Here is a 15,371-nt window from a genome sequence, read left to right on the forward strand (position 1 = left end):
GGTACTTTTTGTTTCTCTTCATTCACCTAGGACTTGTTACCTCTCACATTCTCCAATTTACCTGAGTCTCTTTCTCTTCCCATTTCCTATCCGTGGTTACACCTCTTCCCCAGATGACTGATAGCAGAGGGAACTCTCTCTAGGTTAGTCCCATCTCTTGTTGAAACCTCTTGATCTACTGTAGTACAGTCAAGTAAATGTACCATTTGGATAAAAAAGATTCCTCCCCTTTCACCCCCCCCATACACACAACATTAATATCCAGCCAAAGATTAATTTTAGAGTAAGATTAAATTACTCTACAATCCCTCTGATTTCCCTTATGTCCTCCAGTGCCTATTAAATCACTCCACTAAAACTCCTATTGCTGAGAATGCCTTGGAAAGGTTTTTGGCTACATTTCTGTTTAGCTCTCTCTGCACTTTCTGGAACTTTTCATCAGCAGCCATAGATCCCTCCCCTATCTTATTTGCTTGCTATCCTGTCAATATTCTTTTCCTCCTTCCTTTCCTTCTTTGCTCCCTTTTTCTCTTTTTTTCTCTTAAATAACTTGATCAGCTTGTTTTGGTGGTAACCAAATCATTAGTTTGGTTTTTGGTACCTGAGTATTGTTGGGTTTTTTTGGTGTGGTTTGTAGCAAAATTACCTGAGAGTTATGCCTACTCTGAACCTCCTCCCCAAATAAATGGAAATAACATTTTTAAGATTCAAGACATTATTGGAATAACAATAGCTTTAACTTTAAGAAATCTACATATAATTTCTAAGCAGTACTATAGCCTTATAAAAAATCTTCAAATAAGCCATAAAAGGGAAATTATGTTCATCCTTTAGCCAACTGTTTAGGGCCCATTTCCTTTCTCAATCTAAGCATTACCGTCTTACTTGGATTTTTATGCCTGGAGTAATAAGATAGGAAATAGCAGTGACTTATCTATCAGAAACTAGATTAATAGTTATAGCAAAATACTTTAAAATGCAAAATGCCATATCCTCTGAGCTATTTCTATGAGTGAGAGATTTTTTTTTTTACTCTGAAAATACTATTTTCCTCATTTTCCCAGTTCCTAAGCGTGTTTAACATATCCCAGGCTGTAAATTTTCTCTGAGCCTTACCTATAAATTAGATATTTAATTTCAGTAAGAAGTTGAAATTTTTTTTTCCTTGAAATCCATCTCTAATGGTTCTAATAAACCTTACTTTTTTCTTTAATTTTCAATTTTTCCAACATTTGTAGTACTTAATTTAAATCTGCCTTCCTTCAGCAACCTAGAGTGACGACTGTTTTGGCTTTGGTCAGAAATCACAATTTAAAAGTGACTGGTATCCAGCTCCTATCAGAAGTACATTTGAGAGAAGTGTTGTTTACGGAAAGAGTGCTGCATGGACATTTGGTTCATCCACTCTGTATTCTGAGTTGTTTCTGTTTCAGTTTAGATCTATGAAGGCTACCGTCTTGGGAAATGCAGTGTGTACTCTCGATTTTATCAAGGATAGATCATTTTTAAAAGCAGATTGTTATGTTTGAAAATCATATAGGGGAGGCTAGGGGACTGTCTAGGGCGGGGGGATAAAATGGATATATATGTAATACCCTTTGTAATACTTTAAGCAATAAAAAAAAAAAAAAGAAAAGAAGAAAATCATACATTTACGCAATGGAATACTATTCTACTGTAAAAACAAAGAAAATTGTTTTTGTTTTTTAAAGAGGCATTGCATTTCTTTTTTTTCTTTTTGTTTTTTGTTAATCCTCACCTGAGGATATTTTTCCATTGATTTTTTTAGGGTGAGTGGAAGAGAGAGGGAAACAGAGAGAAACATCGATGTGTCTCACATCGATTGGTTGCCTCCTGCGAGCCCTGACCAGGGCCCTGGCCCGAGGGGAGCCTGTAACCAAGGCATGTGTCCCCAACTGGAACCGAACCTGGGACCCTCTGGTCCCCCAGCCAGTGCTCTATTCACCGAGCCAAACCAGCCAGGACAAAACAAAGGAAGTTTTAAACCTTTGCAACAGAATGGATGGACCTGGAGAACATTATGTAAGCGAAATAAGTCAGTCAGAAAAAGACAAGTACCATATGATTTCATTCATAAGTGGGATTTAATGAACAAACTGAACTACCAAGCAAAATAGAGCAGACTCATAGATAAAGAACAAGCAGACAGCTCTATTGGAGGGATGGGGAGTAAGTGCATAGGGATTAAGCCAGAAAGAAAAACCATTAAGGACATTGTCATTATGTCATTTACTGTCCCCATAATATCTCACTGTGATAAATAGCTTAGAATTTGCCTCAGAAAAAAAAAATTATCTTCCCTAAAACTGTAGTAGACTACTTGTTTGCTGATTATAAAGATTTCCTAACTGTTGTGAAGCTCAGTGCCTGATTTTGGTACAGAAAACTCATGACAGCACTCTGTAAGTCCTTCCTAAATAGGTCATATAAACAAATTCTGTACTGGAAAAATAAACAAACTTAAATAGGAAATAGAGATAAAGCATTTGACAAGCACCTGTTTAATATGTTTGCTAAACCAGAACCTTAAACAATGAGCCCCTTTTGATTTTATTTCCTTCTCTCTCTTGATTAGAAAACATTGTGTGACGTGATCCTTATGGTCCAGGAAAGAAAAATACCTGCTCATCGTGTTGTCCTTGCAGCAGCCAGTCACTTTTTTAACTTGATGTTCACAAGTAAGTATCTTAAGGTCAAACATATTATTTATTCTATGAGAATGAGATGGGTCTAAATGAAAACATGCCATTTTTTCCTGGTCTATAAAGAAGTTAAGATCATAAAAGAGTGAAGAGATTGAAAAGTGGTCATGGTTATGATTAATCAAAGGAATCATGTCATTTCATTCGCCCTAAAAGCCCCAGGTCTCTATTTATGGGGATACAGCTTCTACTTAAATACCTACAGTTTTCTTCTTAACCTCTGGTGGAAAGGCAAAGGAACAGATAAACCTTATGACATTTTATCCAGCAAGTTAAATTAAATAAAAATGAAATATTGCATACTAGTGACCTAATACACAAATTCATGCACATTGGAAGGAAATTAATTAGAAGAAATATTTTAATATTGCTATTCGCCCTTTCTCTATAATGGAAGTGTCAACCAAATTCAGTCGACAATGATAGATCGAAACACATGTGTGATTCGCACCGGTGAAAGTTTTATATGTATCACACATGTGCGAGTCAACTTAGCCTTTTACATATATAGAATAAACTTGCTTAATTAGACCTCCTTTCTGATGTAGCTAAACTTTTTCCAGCCCAGTGAAGCACTTCTCTTTCAGGTAATTGTCAGCAACAGAGCAGTAAATATCAACACAAAACAGATTATTATTGTAGATCACGCAGGGAGAAGGGTAAAATATTTAACTGCAGCAGTGTTTGACTATATTCTGCACAGTGAGAAAACCTGAAGTCGTTTTCAAGGTCCACCATTTCTTACTTCTTTTCAGTTGGGTCAAGCTTCTAAGCTTTCTAAATCTCCATTTTCCTGCTAATGAAAAGAAAATAGGATTCCACTGAATCTCCTATATGTCTACTCCAGGACTTCTGTGAGGATCAAATGAGATGAGGCATGAGAAAACACTTCACAGACATTTGGTTAAAGTGTAAATGTTTCCACCTGGCTATAAAGCAAGTCGGGTTCCTGGGCTGAAAAAACTGCAAGGAGGCTAGTTGCTAAGGAGAGGAAGCCGGGCGTTGCTACGTGACATCATTACCCGGCGCCCACAGTGACCGTTTCTGGGCTGGCCATGGGGTCTCACAGTGTTGGCTGCGATTTGGTGGGCTGTAGCTCCAGGGCGGTGGTGGGGCCTGTGTCCTACTTGGGGGAGGCCGAGTGTTGCTTTGTCGGCGCCAGGTCCACACTGCCATTTCTCTGTAAATGGTCTGTGCGTGTCATAGCAACCTGTTGGACAGGTGGAAGGACACTTAGCATATTAGCCTTTTATATATATAGATAATACTAGAAAGACTCCTAGAGTTGGAGTTGAGAATTGGGTCCAAGTCCTTGTACCTCTACTGAGTACTGTTTCATGAGCCTCATCAAGTTATGAAATGTATCTACCTGCCAGATTTTGGGGAAGAGGAGAGCTTTGCTAGTTGTAGCTGACTGTATATAATAGTCATTTTTCTCATAGGTTTGTTTTAGCAACATCAGAGGCATTTTGCTCATAGCAATTTAAAAGAGTGCTACTAAATTATTTTAGAAGCTGGGAAAATACTAAGTCCAGTTTTATTTCTCTCTGTTCACTTGCCCCCCCCCCTTTTTTTTTAAGAAGTGCACTAATTCACTGATTTCTTAGATAATTTTAATTTAAGGCATATATCAAGTGTGGAGAATTAATTTGCTTTTATTATAAGAATGTTGGGCTTTCTGGAGTATTTTCCAGAGAAGTCCTTGTCCTTTTATTCCTCTCCATATTTACATGGCCTGGAACAAGCTGTTTCCTCCTTGGTAGTACTCATGCCATTCGTGTTTCTCTTCTTCATTTTAGCTAACATGCTTGAATCAAAGTCCTTTGAAGTAGAACTCAAAGATGCTGAACCTGACATTATTGAACAACTTGTGGAGTTTGCTTATACTGCTAGGTAAGTTAAGGAGGACTAGTTCTGTAGTGGAGGGATAAGGTTGGGATCTAACATGGCAAAGCATTGTAGCAAATCAGTGTGTTCCAGATTCTTCAGAATAAAAAACTTCAAGGATGTGGCCCCAGTGGGGAGGTTGGGTGGGGGGAGGGGGTTGTGTTGACAGGAGGGGGAAGTTGAATGTTCTCTGCCATACTAATTCAAGGACTGAAAGTTTAATTTTTTGCTTAATTTCAGGGGCTAGTGGGATGCATTCTACAGTAGCATTATTTAAATAAAAAATGTAGGAAATTAATATTCACTTTAACTTATTTGCAGAATTTCTGTGAATAGCAACAACGTTCAGTCTTTATTAGATGCAGCAAACCAGTACCAAATTGAACCTGTGAAGAAAATGTGTGTTGATTTTTTGAAAGAACAAGTTGATGCTTCAAACTGTCTTGGTAAGAAATCAGATTCCTATTTAAACACACACACACACCATTAATGTGTATTTTAGTAAAAAAAAATTACTGTATCCCCATTTAATCTTAAAGACACTAGAAATTTTTCTAGTAATACATTTTAAGAAGAGCTTAGGGAAGTACATATTAACTTGGGCAGCAATAGCTCATCAAATACTGTATCAGTATTTTCCAAAATATACAATAGCTTTATTAATGATTTTTTGTTTATCTAGAAAGGAGTAAGGATTGCATCTGGTGGTGGTGTGTGATATATGATAACGTAAACATGAATGTTTACCTGTGTTGAAGCCTTTATGATTACTGTGATCTGTCACAGATAAGGAAATTAAGTGTATGTAACTTGCAGAGTTCATATAGCTGATATGTGGAGGAGCTGGGGTTGGAACTCAAGCAATCTTATCCTTCACTGCTACACGGTGCTGCCTCTCCACAGTCAGATCTGCTAACTGTTGTATACTAGAAGCCTTAAAAATCCTAGACTGTACAGTAAGATACTAATTAAGGGGCTACTGTAGCACTTCATTTTAAAGCCATTAATAAAGTAGTTTGTATTTGATACCAGGAGAAACAGAGAAAGTTGATCAGAGTTTTCCAGAGTGCGGTGTGGTATGCTTTCACTGTGAGATGCTCAGCAGCACATGAAAGAACATCCAGATCCTTGTAATTACATTTTCCTACTCTTGTGTGATTCAGAGTGGAAGAGGATCAGGGTAGGAGTCTAGGAAAGAAAGTGAAATCAAGGACAAAAGAGAGAGGTCTGGGAATCCAGCCAATGCTGAGATTTTTGACCCATGGGAGAAAATGAGGGGTGCTGATGACAAGAAACCAAAGGCTGGGACAAAGGGCTCCTGGAGATGCACAAGAAGTTCGGCAAGCCTCCTCTGTTCCCCCTTTTCTAGGCTCGCTCCTCCTGCTCCATCTGGCACCCCTTCCCCTCACTGTGAGTGCAGAGATAAAGATCATAGAAGAGGAAGCGGAATAAATTTTAGGGAAGGATCAAAGCCAGGCAAAGGCGATGAGAATGAGATTGTTTCTGGTATCTAGAAAAGGAACTGAACCAAATGGGACAGGAGGGGAAATAGCTGTGCAGATGAATATACTAATGGAATTCTTTTTCGAAGGTAGCCATTGGTTTACATAGTGAAAATACCCTATATTAGGAATAAAAGACCAACCTTCAACCCCAATAGAGACACTCTGGGATGAGCCCTTTTATCTCTTGGTCCATAATTTGTGGCTCCATATATCAATGAGATTTATATTCCTGAGATTTCTTTTCCCTTATATAAATAAATTTGCTCAAAATGGATTATAAAAAAAAGGATTTTAAAGAGGATTTGGAAGATGATGGCTTAAGTGTGTTTCCCTAACTCTCTAAATTTCATACTGGGGTGATTCATCTATAATATAGGGAGTGGTTGTGGCAGTACAAAGCATAATGTGGAACCTGAAGCAAGTTAGTGCTGACCACATCTTAAGCTTTGGGCTTCTGAGGAGACCATTTAGGAGTTTGACCTCTGGGTGTCAACGTTGATTACAAAGCTGGGAGGAAGGGCAGCCTGAAAATCTGGCTAAGCCTGAAGCAAAGACAGTGGCCCAGCCAGATGAGCCAAGTGCAGCTACTCAGTACCCCAGCGAAGTGCTTCAGGCTGTTTTCCTTTTAGCCCTGACCATAGCTCCCCCTGAGAGCTGATTGGAGAACTCCCATCTTATTTTTCATCAGTTATCAATTTCTGCTACCCAGAAGATCCCAACAGTCTGACTTCTCTGAGTGCTAAAGGAATCCGTGACAGCTGATGGAATTAGGCAAAGGGCATATGTACAAAGTTAAAAGAAAACCAGTAGTTTGAGGGTCAGGAACTCAAGATAAACAGCCAAAATGAATGGCTGCTATAGCCATTTAACATAAGAAATGGAAGAGAACTTAAAATAGAAAGGATCCATGAAATTCCATTGAATTTAAAAAATAGAATGGAATACCTAAAAAATAAATTAATTAAATAAATAAATATCAAACAGGAAATTGCCTCATGATACAAAAGAAAAATGCAAAGAATCGGAAACAATTATTGAAAAGATAAATGACAAGAAAAGAAGATATAGGGACACAAATTTGAAGTTGGAATTTCAGAAGGAACAGATGGAGAAAAAGCAATAACTTAATGAGAGCCTGAGTACAGAATCCCAATGTTTTCTGGATTTTATCAGTTTTCTTGGTCATGCCTAATTTGAACTTTTTTCAAATCTGTCTTAAACCTTAAGATTACTTTTCAGCTCTAGCTGGCTTTGCTCAGTGAATAGAGCATTGTCCTGCGGACTGAAGGGTCCCAGGTTTAATTCCAGTCAAGGGCACATGCCCTGGTTGTGGGCTCCATCCCCAGTAGGGGGCGTGCAGGAGGCAGCCAATTGATGATTCTCTCTCATTGATGTTTCTATCTCTCTCTCCCTCTCCCTTCCTCTCTGAAATCAATAAAAATATATTTAAGAAAAAAAGATTACTTTTTATAGAAACAACTACTTTTCACATTCATATTTTATTGATCTGTATGGTAGTTAAATAGATTGCATAATTGCAACACATTCAACTATCAAAAACTAGTCAATAAACAAATACTGGTTCTTAGTGAAAATGCCATCTCCTTGATGGGAGCATAAGTGTACAGATACGTCCGACTGCTCAACGTGAAAATCTGCCATGCATGGCATCAGTCAGTACTTTTATAATGTGACAGGTTTATTAGCGGGCATCAGTTATTAGAGCTTTTAGGATACAAATAATAAAGCTTCAAAGCTCATTATCTGAAGACAACATGAAGTTGAAACATGGAAAATCACGATAATGAACTGAAAAAATTTATATCATGACTTTGAAGGGAGATCACATATAATAACCAATGGTTTTACTTAGGAGAGAGATTGGCAAACTTTTTCTGGAAAGGGACAGATAGTATGTGGCCCTTCTCACTCCTTGTCCTCCTCCTTCTCCCGCTTCCTTCCCTTCCCCTCTTTTTTCCTTCCTCTCCCCCTCCTTCTTCCCTGGGGGAGAATATATATATACACAACACTTCAAAAATATTAAAAAATATTCTTAGCTGCTGACTCTACAGTGGAATGTGGCTAAATATAGCCAATTGACAGTAAGGATTTTGCAGATTCCTGATAATGTAACATTATAAATCAATTAATTTCTCTCCCAAACAAAAATTAAATTGCTAGGAAAGGGCTGAATGGAAAATATAGGGTTTCTATGAATAAAATTGTATAATTACATTAATAATAAAAAATATGAATAAATGAGATATGTCATGTTCCTAAGTGGAGGTCTTCCAGATTGCCAAGTTGTCACTGTCCCCAAAGTAATTTAAAAATTAAGTTTAATCCTAGTTAAAATCATACCAGGATTTTTAAAGTAGAATGTGATAAGCTTATTTTAAAATTAATATATAAGAGAAAATGTTTAATCTAGCCAAGAAAAGCTTGAAAAAATGTTGAAGGGGGCTTGTCCTACAAAATATCAAAACCAGTCATACATAAAATGGCATAAAAATAGACAAATCAATGGAAGAAAAAATAACCCAGGTTTATGAATTCATGAAGGCTTCTTGGAGTCATATTTTTTTTTTTTGTAGTCTACGTATTTCTTTTTATTTTATTTTATTTTATTTTATTTTTTTATTGCTTAAAGTATTACAAAGGGTATTACATATGTATCCATTTTATCCCCCCGCCCTAGACAGCCCCCTAGCCTCCCCTATCCCCCAGTGTCTTATGTCCATTGGTTATGCTTATATGCATGCATACAAGTCCTTTAGTTGATCTCTTACCCCCCTACCTTGGAATCATATTTTATCTTCAGTGTAGGTTTAGGCTTTTTTAAAGGTGATTTTCTATTCATTTTCTTTCTGTGTTTAGGTATAAGTGTGCTAGCAGAGTGTCTAGACTGTCCAGAATTGAAAGCAACTGCAGATGACTTTATTCATCAACATTTTACTGAAGTTTACAAAACTGATGAATTTCTACAACTTGATGTCAAGCGAGTTACACATCTCCTCAACCAGGACACTTTGACTGTCAGAGCAGAGGATCAGGTGACTATACTGCCTTCTCATATTTTTCTTAGTAAATGTGTATATTAAATCTTATGCTTCATGTTGGGATGCATGACAAGAAAAAGAATCAAATTAGAAAAGAATGTTTTTGTCATATAGAGTATCCCAAAGTTTGTTTCATAGGAAAAGTTAGGCCACTTGGTAGACACAAAGCTATTGGGTACCATCGTAGGCAGAACAGTGCCTCCCCCAAGAATGTCTATATCCTAATCCTTGGAATCTATGAATAGGTTATCTTACATAGTAAATGGGACTTTAGAAATGTGGTTAAGTTAAGGATCTTGAGATGAGATTATCCTGATGGGCTCCATCTATAATAATAAACGTGTAATATGCAAATCGACCGAACGGCCGAACAGCGCAACGACCATCCAGACGACCTTCCAGACGAAGCTGGGGCTATGAGGCCGGAGCCCCTTGCACGAATTTCGTGCATTGGGCCTCTAGTGTAATAATAAGCATCCTTAAATGTGGAAAAGGAAAACAAAAGAGTCAGTGTCAGAGTGATGCAATGTGAAAAAGACTTAGCTGGCCATTGCTGACTTTGGAGATGGGAGGAAGGGGCTGCAAGCCAAGAAATGTAAGTGGTTGCTAGATGCTGGCAAAGACAGGGAGATGCTTTATCTTGGATAAAAACTAAAGAAATTGTTTAAAAGTATGAAGTTTAGTTAATAATTATGTATCAATGTTGGTTCATTAGTTGTAATAAGAGTATCATACTAATGTAACATTTCAACAACTGGGTGCAGGATAATTGGGAACTCTGAACTATCTTTGCAACTTTTCTATAATCTAAAACTACTCCAAAAGGAAAAGTTTATTTAAAAAAAATAGACCAATTCCCATAAAAAATGAACTCATAGGGAGATTAGAGTTTAGGCCTTGTTAATACCAACCCAGAATTGACAACTTTATCTAGCTCAATGTTTATATGGTAGATGTGTATGTATATGAAATAATATTTGCTTTCAGTGTATTTAAACTGATTTGTTAATCAAGTTATATTAATAAACTTGGATTTGTTTGGTACAGTTAAATGAGCCACAGTATTGTTTTAGAAAATAATTCTTATATAAAAATCTTATAGTTTATTTTTTACATATAAAATTTGTATATTATAAAGTTTTTGGAAAGTAGATAAGTCTATCATTTCACAATTCAAGAATATTAGATTAAATAAAACCATAGGTGACTTTCACATCTTTTGAGGTGGAAGGCCTCTTAGGAAATTAACCTGTTTTCCTGTTACCAAATGAACATATATTGATTTTTTTCAATAGAAATATGCATCATATCTCCTTCCCAAAAGGGAATGTAATTTGTTTTGAAAACCCATAAATTCAACATTCTTCCTGTCACTACATTATGTAGTAGTAATTCTAAAAAACATGTTACCTAAAAGAATCACTAGAGCAGTGTGTAAACTGTTCTAAAATATAGGCTTTGTTTTGTTTGGATATGAAAGCAAATATTTGAATAAAATATTGGGAATAGTAGTTATGAGATTCTTCCCCTTCGATGTGAGAGTAAATCTAGGTAACTGGAAATGTTCCTGCCATCTAAGAACTTGACTAAGCTGTTTTTCCCCCCTTAGGTTTATGATGCTGCAGTCAGGTGGTTGAAATACGATGAACCTAATCGCCAGCCATTTATGGTTGATATCCTTGCTAAAGTCAGGTTTCCTCTTATATCAAAGAATTTCTTAAGTAAAACAGTACAAGCCGAACCACTTATTCAAGACAATCCTGAATGCCTTAAGATGGTGATAAGTAAGTTGCTTTAATATCCATTTATAACCTTATCGTGTAACCAGTTTTTTATGGGCTTTAAAGACCATTTAGAATGAATCAGACTCAGTAGCCAGGGAGAAACATTTAAGACTTAGCTCTTCCAGATAATGAATCCTTTGAAGTTGCAGCTGTCTACCTGGATGGGGACTTAGCCCCGGTCCTTATTTTATAGGAACTCGTGTGATACAAGGTAAAAAATATATACATATTACTTACACTTTGTCTCCTTTTTGTGTACGGTAGTTTTCATGCACTTTGTTTCTAGTGTTTCCTTTATTTTATTTAGCCAAATAGTGATCACGTTTTCTTTCTTAAACAACTTTGTTTTGTTTGTGGGGGTTTTTGTAGCCTGGAGCTAATAATTGCAACATTTTTCCATTTACTTAGTTTTTCATGACTTGCAGGCCAAGTCCCAACCCTTCTGTAAAATGTCCCTTGATGAAATTATCGGTACAATTAAACAGTCTTTTGCTTTTATTTTACTTCGTGGAGCCTGCCTCTGCCTATTCCAATATGGACTGTTCACCCTCCAGGCCTAAGCCACAACTTTTGTCCCTGGGCTTCCCTTCTCAGCAATGCTGGGCTGTCCTCTCACTCCTCTCCTGTGTTAGACCTGCTGTCTTCCTGGACCCCAGGTCTTCCCCGTCCTTAATTCTCTCTATTTAATCTAATGTATCCCCAGAGGTTCCTGAGAAAGAATATGCAGTCAGTAAATACCTAGAATCCTGACAAATCCCATATCTTTATTTACCATAAAATTGGGGAATAGTTCACCTGGTTTAGAATTACCTGAAAATCATGTTTAGTTAGAATTTTGAAGGCATTGTTCCATTATTTACTAGTTTCCAGTATTACTTTTGAGAAATCTGATGCCAATCTGAGCCTTTATTTTTTTTAATCCCTGATATTTTGAAATGTCACAATAATGTATCTTAGTGTGCATCCTTTTTTTTCCTTTTAAGTTATGTTGGGTATTCTCTGTCTTGTCAGCCACAGATTTCTCAGTTTTCTGTTATTGGTAGTATGATTTTTTAGCAATTGAGTATCTCTTCTTATCTGTCTTTGCCTTCTTCTTCTCTCTTCTGGTAGATTGCTTTAACTTTTCTTTCAGTACTTTTATTTCCACTATCTTTAATTTCTGTGAACTTTTACTTATTCTCTAATTTGTTATTTCACGTCTGTGATATCTTATTCTAAAGTAGGATTATACTGCCTTTGATTTTTCTTATCTTGTCTGTATTGCCTTTGAATTTTTTTCATGTTCTTGTTGTTCTTGGAAGCTTTTCTTAATTGATTAGTTTCCTAGTGAATCATATTTGTAAGAGTGAGCTATTTTAAAACTGATAGGATAAGTTAGTATATTTGAGTGGGCTTCTCAGTTCTTTTTTTTTTTTAAATATATATTTTTATTGGGTTCAGAGAGGAAGGGAGAGGGAGAGAGAGTTAGAAACATCAACAGTGAGAGAGAATCATTGATCTGCTGCCTCCTGCACACTACTTGCTGGGGATTGAGCCCGCAACCTGGACATGTGCCCTGACCGGGAATCAAACCGTGACCTGATTCATAGGTCGATGCTCAACCACTGAGCACACTGGTCAGGTGGCTTCACAGTTCTTGGACAAACTGTAGGGTAATCAGTATAGCCGGATAAGTTTTTAATTGGGGATCTCCTAATGTCAGATTCTATAGATATTTTTTCAGGTAGCTGGATACAACATTATAATTTGACATCTATATACATTTGTCATATAGTTATTTTTTGTTTTGTGTTTGAGAATACCATTTGGTTTTTGGAGACCAAATGCTGCTGTTTGTTAGTTCTATTTACTTATTTCTGTGGCTTAAATCCTTGTGTTTTGTATTTTTACATTATGAGTTTATATTTGATTGATCTTAATTGCCAGAAACATTGGGAGGCCAGGGTTGTATTCCTGCAGATTTTGCCTGTTCTCCTCAAGAGGAGAATAGTATTTGCTTCTGCCAAGTACCCCGGGTACAATAATCCAGGACTGTTTGGAATTTTTCTTGGCTTATGGTTTCTTTGACTTACAGGTAGGTAAATTCAAACCTCAAACCTTCAGGAGAGCAGGGCTGTCATCATAAATTCTCAAAGGAGGATACCTTACCTCCACTTGGAGCTAATATTGAAACAAGCAAATGACTATCTTACCCTTCGCCCTCAGGCAGATTTTTTTTTTTAAAATCTCTCTTTTCATTAAAAGTATAGCCAGACCCTCACAGGAATAACTCCCAAAGGAATAAGCCTAAGGGGAGCAAGAAGTTCCTCAGGGAAAAGGGCTGGAGTGCTTGTCCCCAGCCCTGTCCTTGGAGAGGAAAAGCCTATCAATGAAGGAGCCACAGTTCATGTTTCCTTCAGGGGTCAGCACAAACAACATTGATTAGTTGCCTCCTGTAGTGCCCCAACCAGGGATGGAACCCGACATCTTTTTGGTGCACAGGATAGCACTCCAATTAACTGAGCCACCAGGCCAGGGCTTGTTTTTATTTATTTATTCACTCATTCATTTATTTATTTATTTATTCATTTATTTATCTATCTATCTATTTATTATATCTGTAATGATTTCAGAAAGGAAGGGAGAGAGAGAGAGAAACATCAATGATGAGAGAGAATCATTGGCTGCCTCCTACAGGCCCCTTTCTGGAGATCAAGCAGCATGTGTCCTCACCCCTCAACCACTGAGCCATGCAGGCTGGGCCGGCTAGGGCTTTAATCTATATTTTAAGGGGTCAATACCAACAACGCTTGGGCTCTACCACCAGAGATTTTTATTTAATTAGTCTGTGGTATGGCCCTCGCTTGATTTCATAGATTTCCTAGGTGGTTTCTAATGTATGTTTAAGATGGAGAACTGCTGGGTTAGGAGATCTGAATTTCAATAATTTTTATTTTGGCAGCTATTGCTTAAAGGGCCAGATAATCCACTGGTATGTAGAAGTGGATGGGGCAATCAGCATAATGGTAATTGCTGAGAATAATAAATTGGTTAGGACTCAGATCCTTCCACATTTCTCCTGTCTCTTCCCCCTCATAGAGGGCAGATAGAAAAACAGTTTCACAAATAAAAGCACTATTATGTTTGGGTGGATTTTCCCCCCAAAGCATTAAAGTTCCTGTAGTTCTTAAAGAGTTGCCGTGTATTTTTCTACAGGTGGAATGAGGTATCATCTCCTGTCTCCAGAGGATCGAGAAGAACTGGTAGATGGCACAAGGCCCAGAAGAAAGAAACATGACTACCGCATAGCCCTATTTGGAGGCTCTCAACCACAGTCTTGTAGATATTTTAACCCAAAGGTAACTAATTTTTCCTTTTCTTTCGGAAAGTTTTGAGCAAGTAGACACTCACCTACTACCAGTAGTAATAACTCATGCCTGTAGAGATGTTACTGTTTATGGTGTTCCTTCACATACCTTATGAGAAACAGAGTTCTCATCTTCTTTTTATAAATTGGGAAACTGAGGCTTAGTCAGATTTCAGATGCTTCCATAATTGCTCTGGAGTGCGGCACAGTGACCACTATCTAAGGAAATGGAGCACCAGTTCTCTTATCTTACCTCATTTTGTTAGCAACTCCTTGCTTTTGTTACAACTCTTTGTCTTCCTTATGTGCCATTTCCGATGAATATCTGCGTCTGGAGTACATGTATTTTCTTTGTTTTTGTTCAGTAGTTATGTTTAATATAAAATAATACATAGTCATTTTAGAAAATTTGGCAAACCTAGAGAATCATAAGAGAAAAGATAAAATTACCTTTAATGGAACCATCTGGAATTGATCACCAATTTTAATGTATTTTCCAGTACATGTTGTGCCAGTTGGGCCAGCAGAGCCTGAGTCACAGGTGTAGGGACACAGTTTTAAAAAATAGATCATTAATTATAACCTTACTAGAGTCCACTCAAACATTTCTACCCCTTGTGTCTTAGACCTGGGTTTTTGTCTGTAGGGGAGATAAAACAATATTTTGCTGATACTATGATACAGTATTTGTTGGGACACAGCAGATGCCAGTCCTAAAAGATAGCATCCCATCCTTGCAAGTCTATAATTGGTATTGAGTCTAAGCACATAAGGGTCTCTTTCATCGTTTTGTAGGCCTATTTTTGGTTGATGATAGATACTTGAAGAGTCCAGAGCATCCTGTTGACATCAGGATACTTATCTGATCTTTCTCACTGAAGCGGGTACTTGGAGGCATTGTGTGTAATACTGTAGTGGTGATGTACAAGGCATTTATCAAAACACATGGTGGCGGTGTTAAGAGTGCAAAAGACCACAAAGGCCAATCCAAATCCAGAGTAACTATGAGTTCCAGTAAGGGCAGGGCATTGTCCCTTCAACAATGGAAAGGTCCCAGTATAGTTAGC

General features: G+C 37.3%; 1 protein-coding gene across 5 annotated transcripts in view; it reads left to right on the forward strand.

Moving 5' to 3' along the window:
- Positions 1–15,371, forward strand: part of KLHL7 (kelch like family member 7) — a 50,394-nt gene that overhangs the window by 12,075 nt on the left and 22,948 nt on the right. For all 5 annotated transcript variants that reach the window (XM_059712552.1, XM_059712553.1, XM_059712554.1 and 2 more), the window contains 6 exons: positions 2,597–2,699; positions 4,523–4,616; positions 4,932–5,056; positions 8,993–9,168; positions 10,784–10,958; positions 14,154–14,296. In XM_059712552.1, coding sequence (XP_059568535.1) covers positions 2,597–2,699; positions 4,523–4,616; positions 4,932–5,056; positions 8,993–9,168; positions 10,784–10,958; positions 14,154–14,296 — 816 coding nt within the window. The remainder of the gene's footprint in view (positions 1–2,596; positions 2,700–4,522; positions 4,617–4,931; positions 5,057–8,992; positions 9,169–10,783; positions 10,959–14,153; positions 14,297–15,371) is intronic.

The sequence above is a fragment of the Myotis daubentonii genome, chromosome 10 (genome assembly GCF_963259705.1).
Source record: "Myotis daubentonii chromosome 10, mMyoDau2.1, whole genome shotgun sequence".
In the NCBI taxonomy this organism is placed as follows: domain Eukaryota; kingdom Metazoa; phylum Chordata; class Mammalia; order Chiroptera; family Vespertilionidae; genus Myotis; species Myotis daubentonii.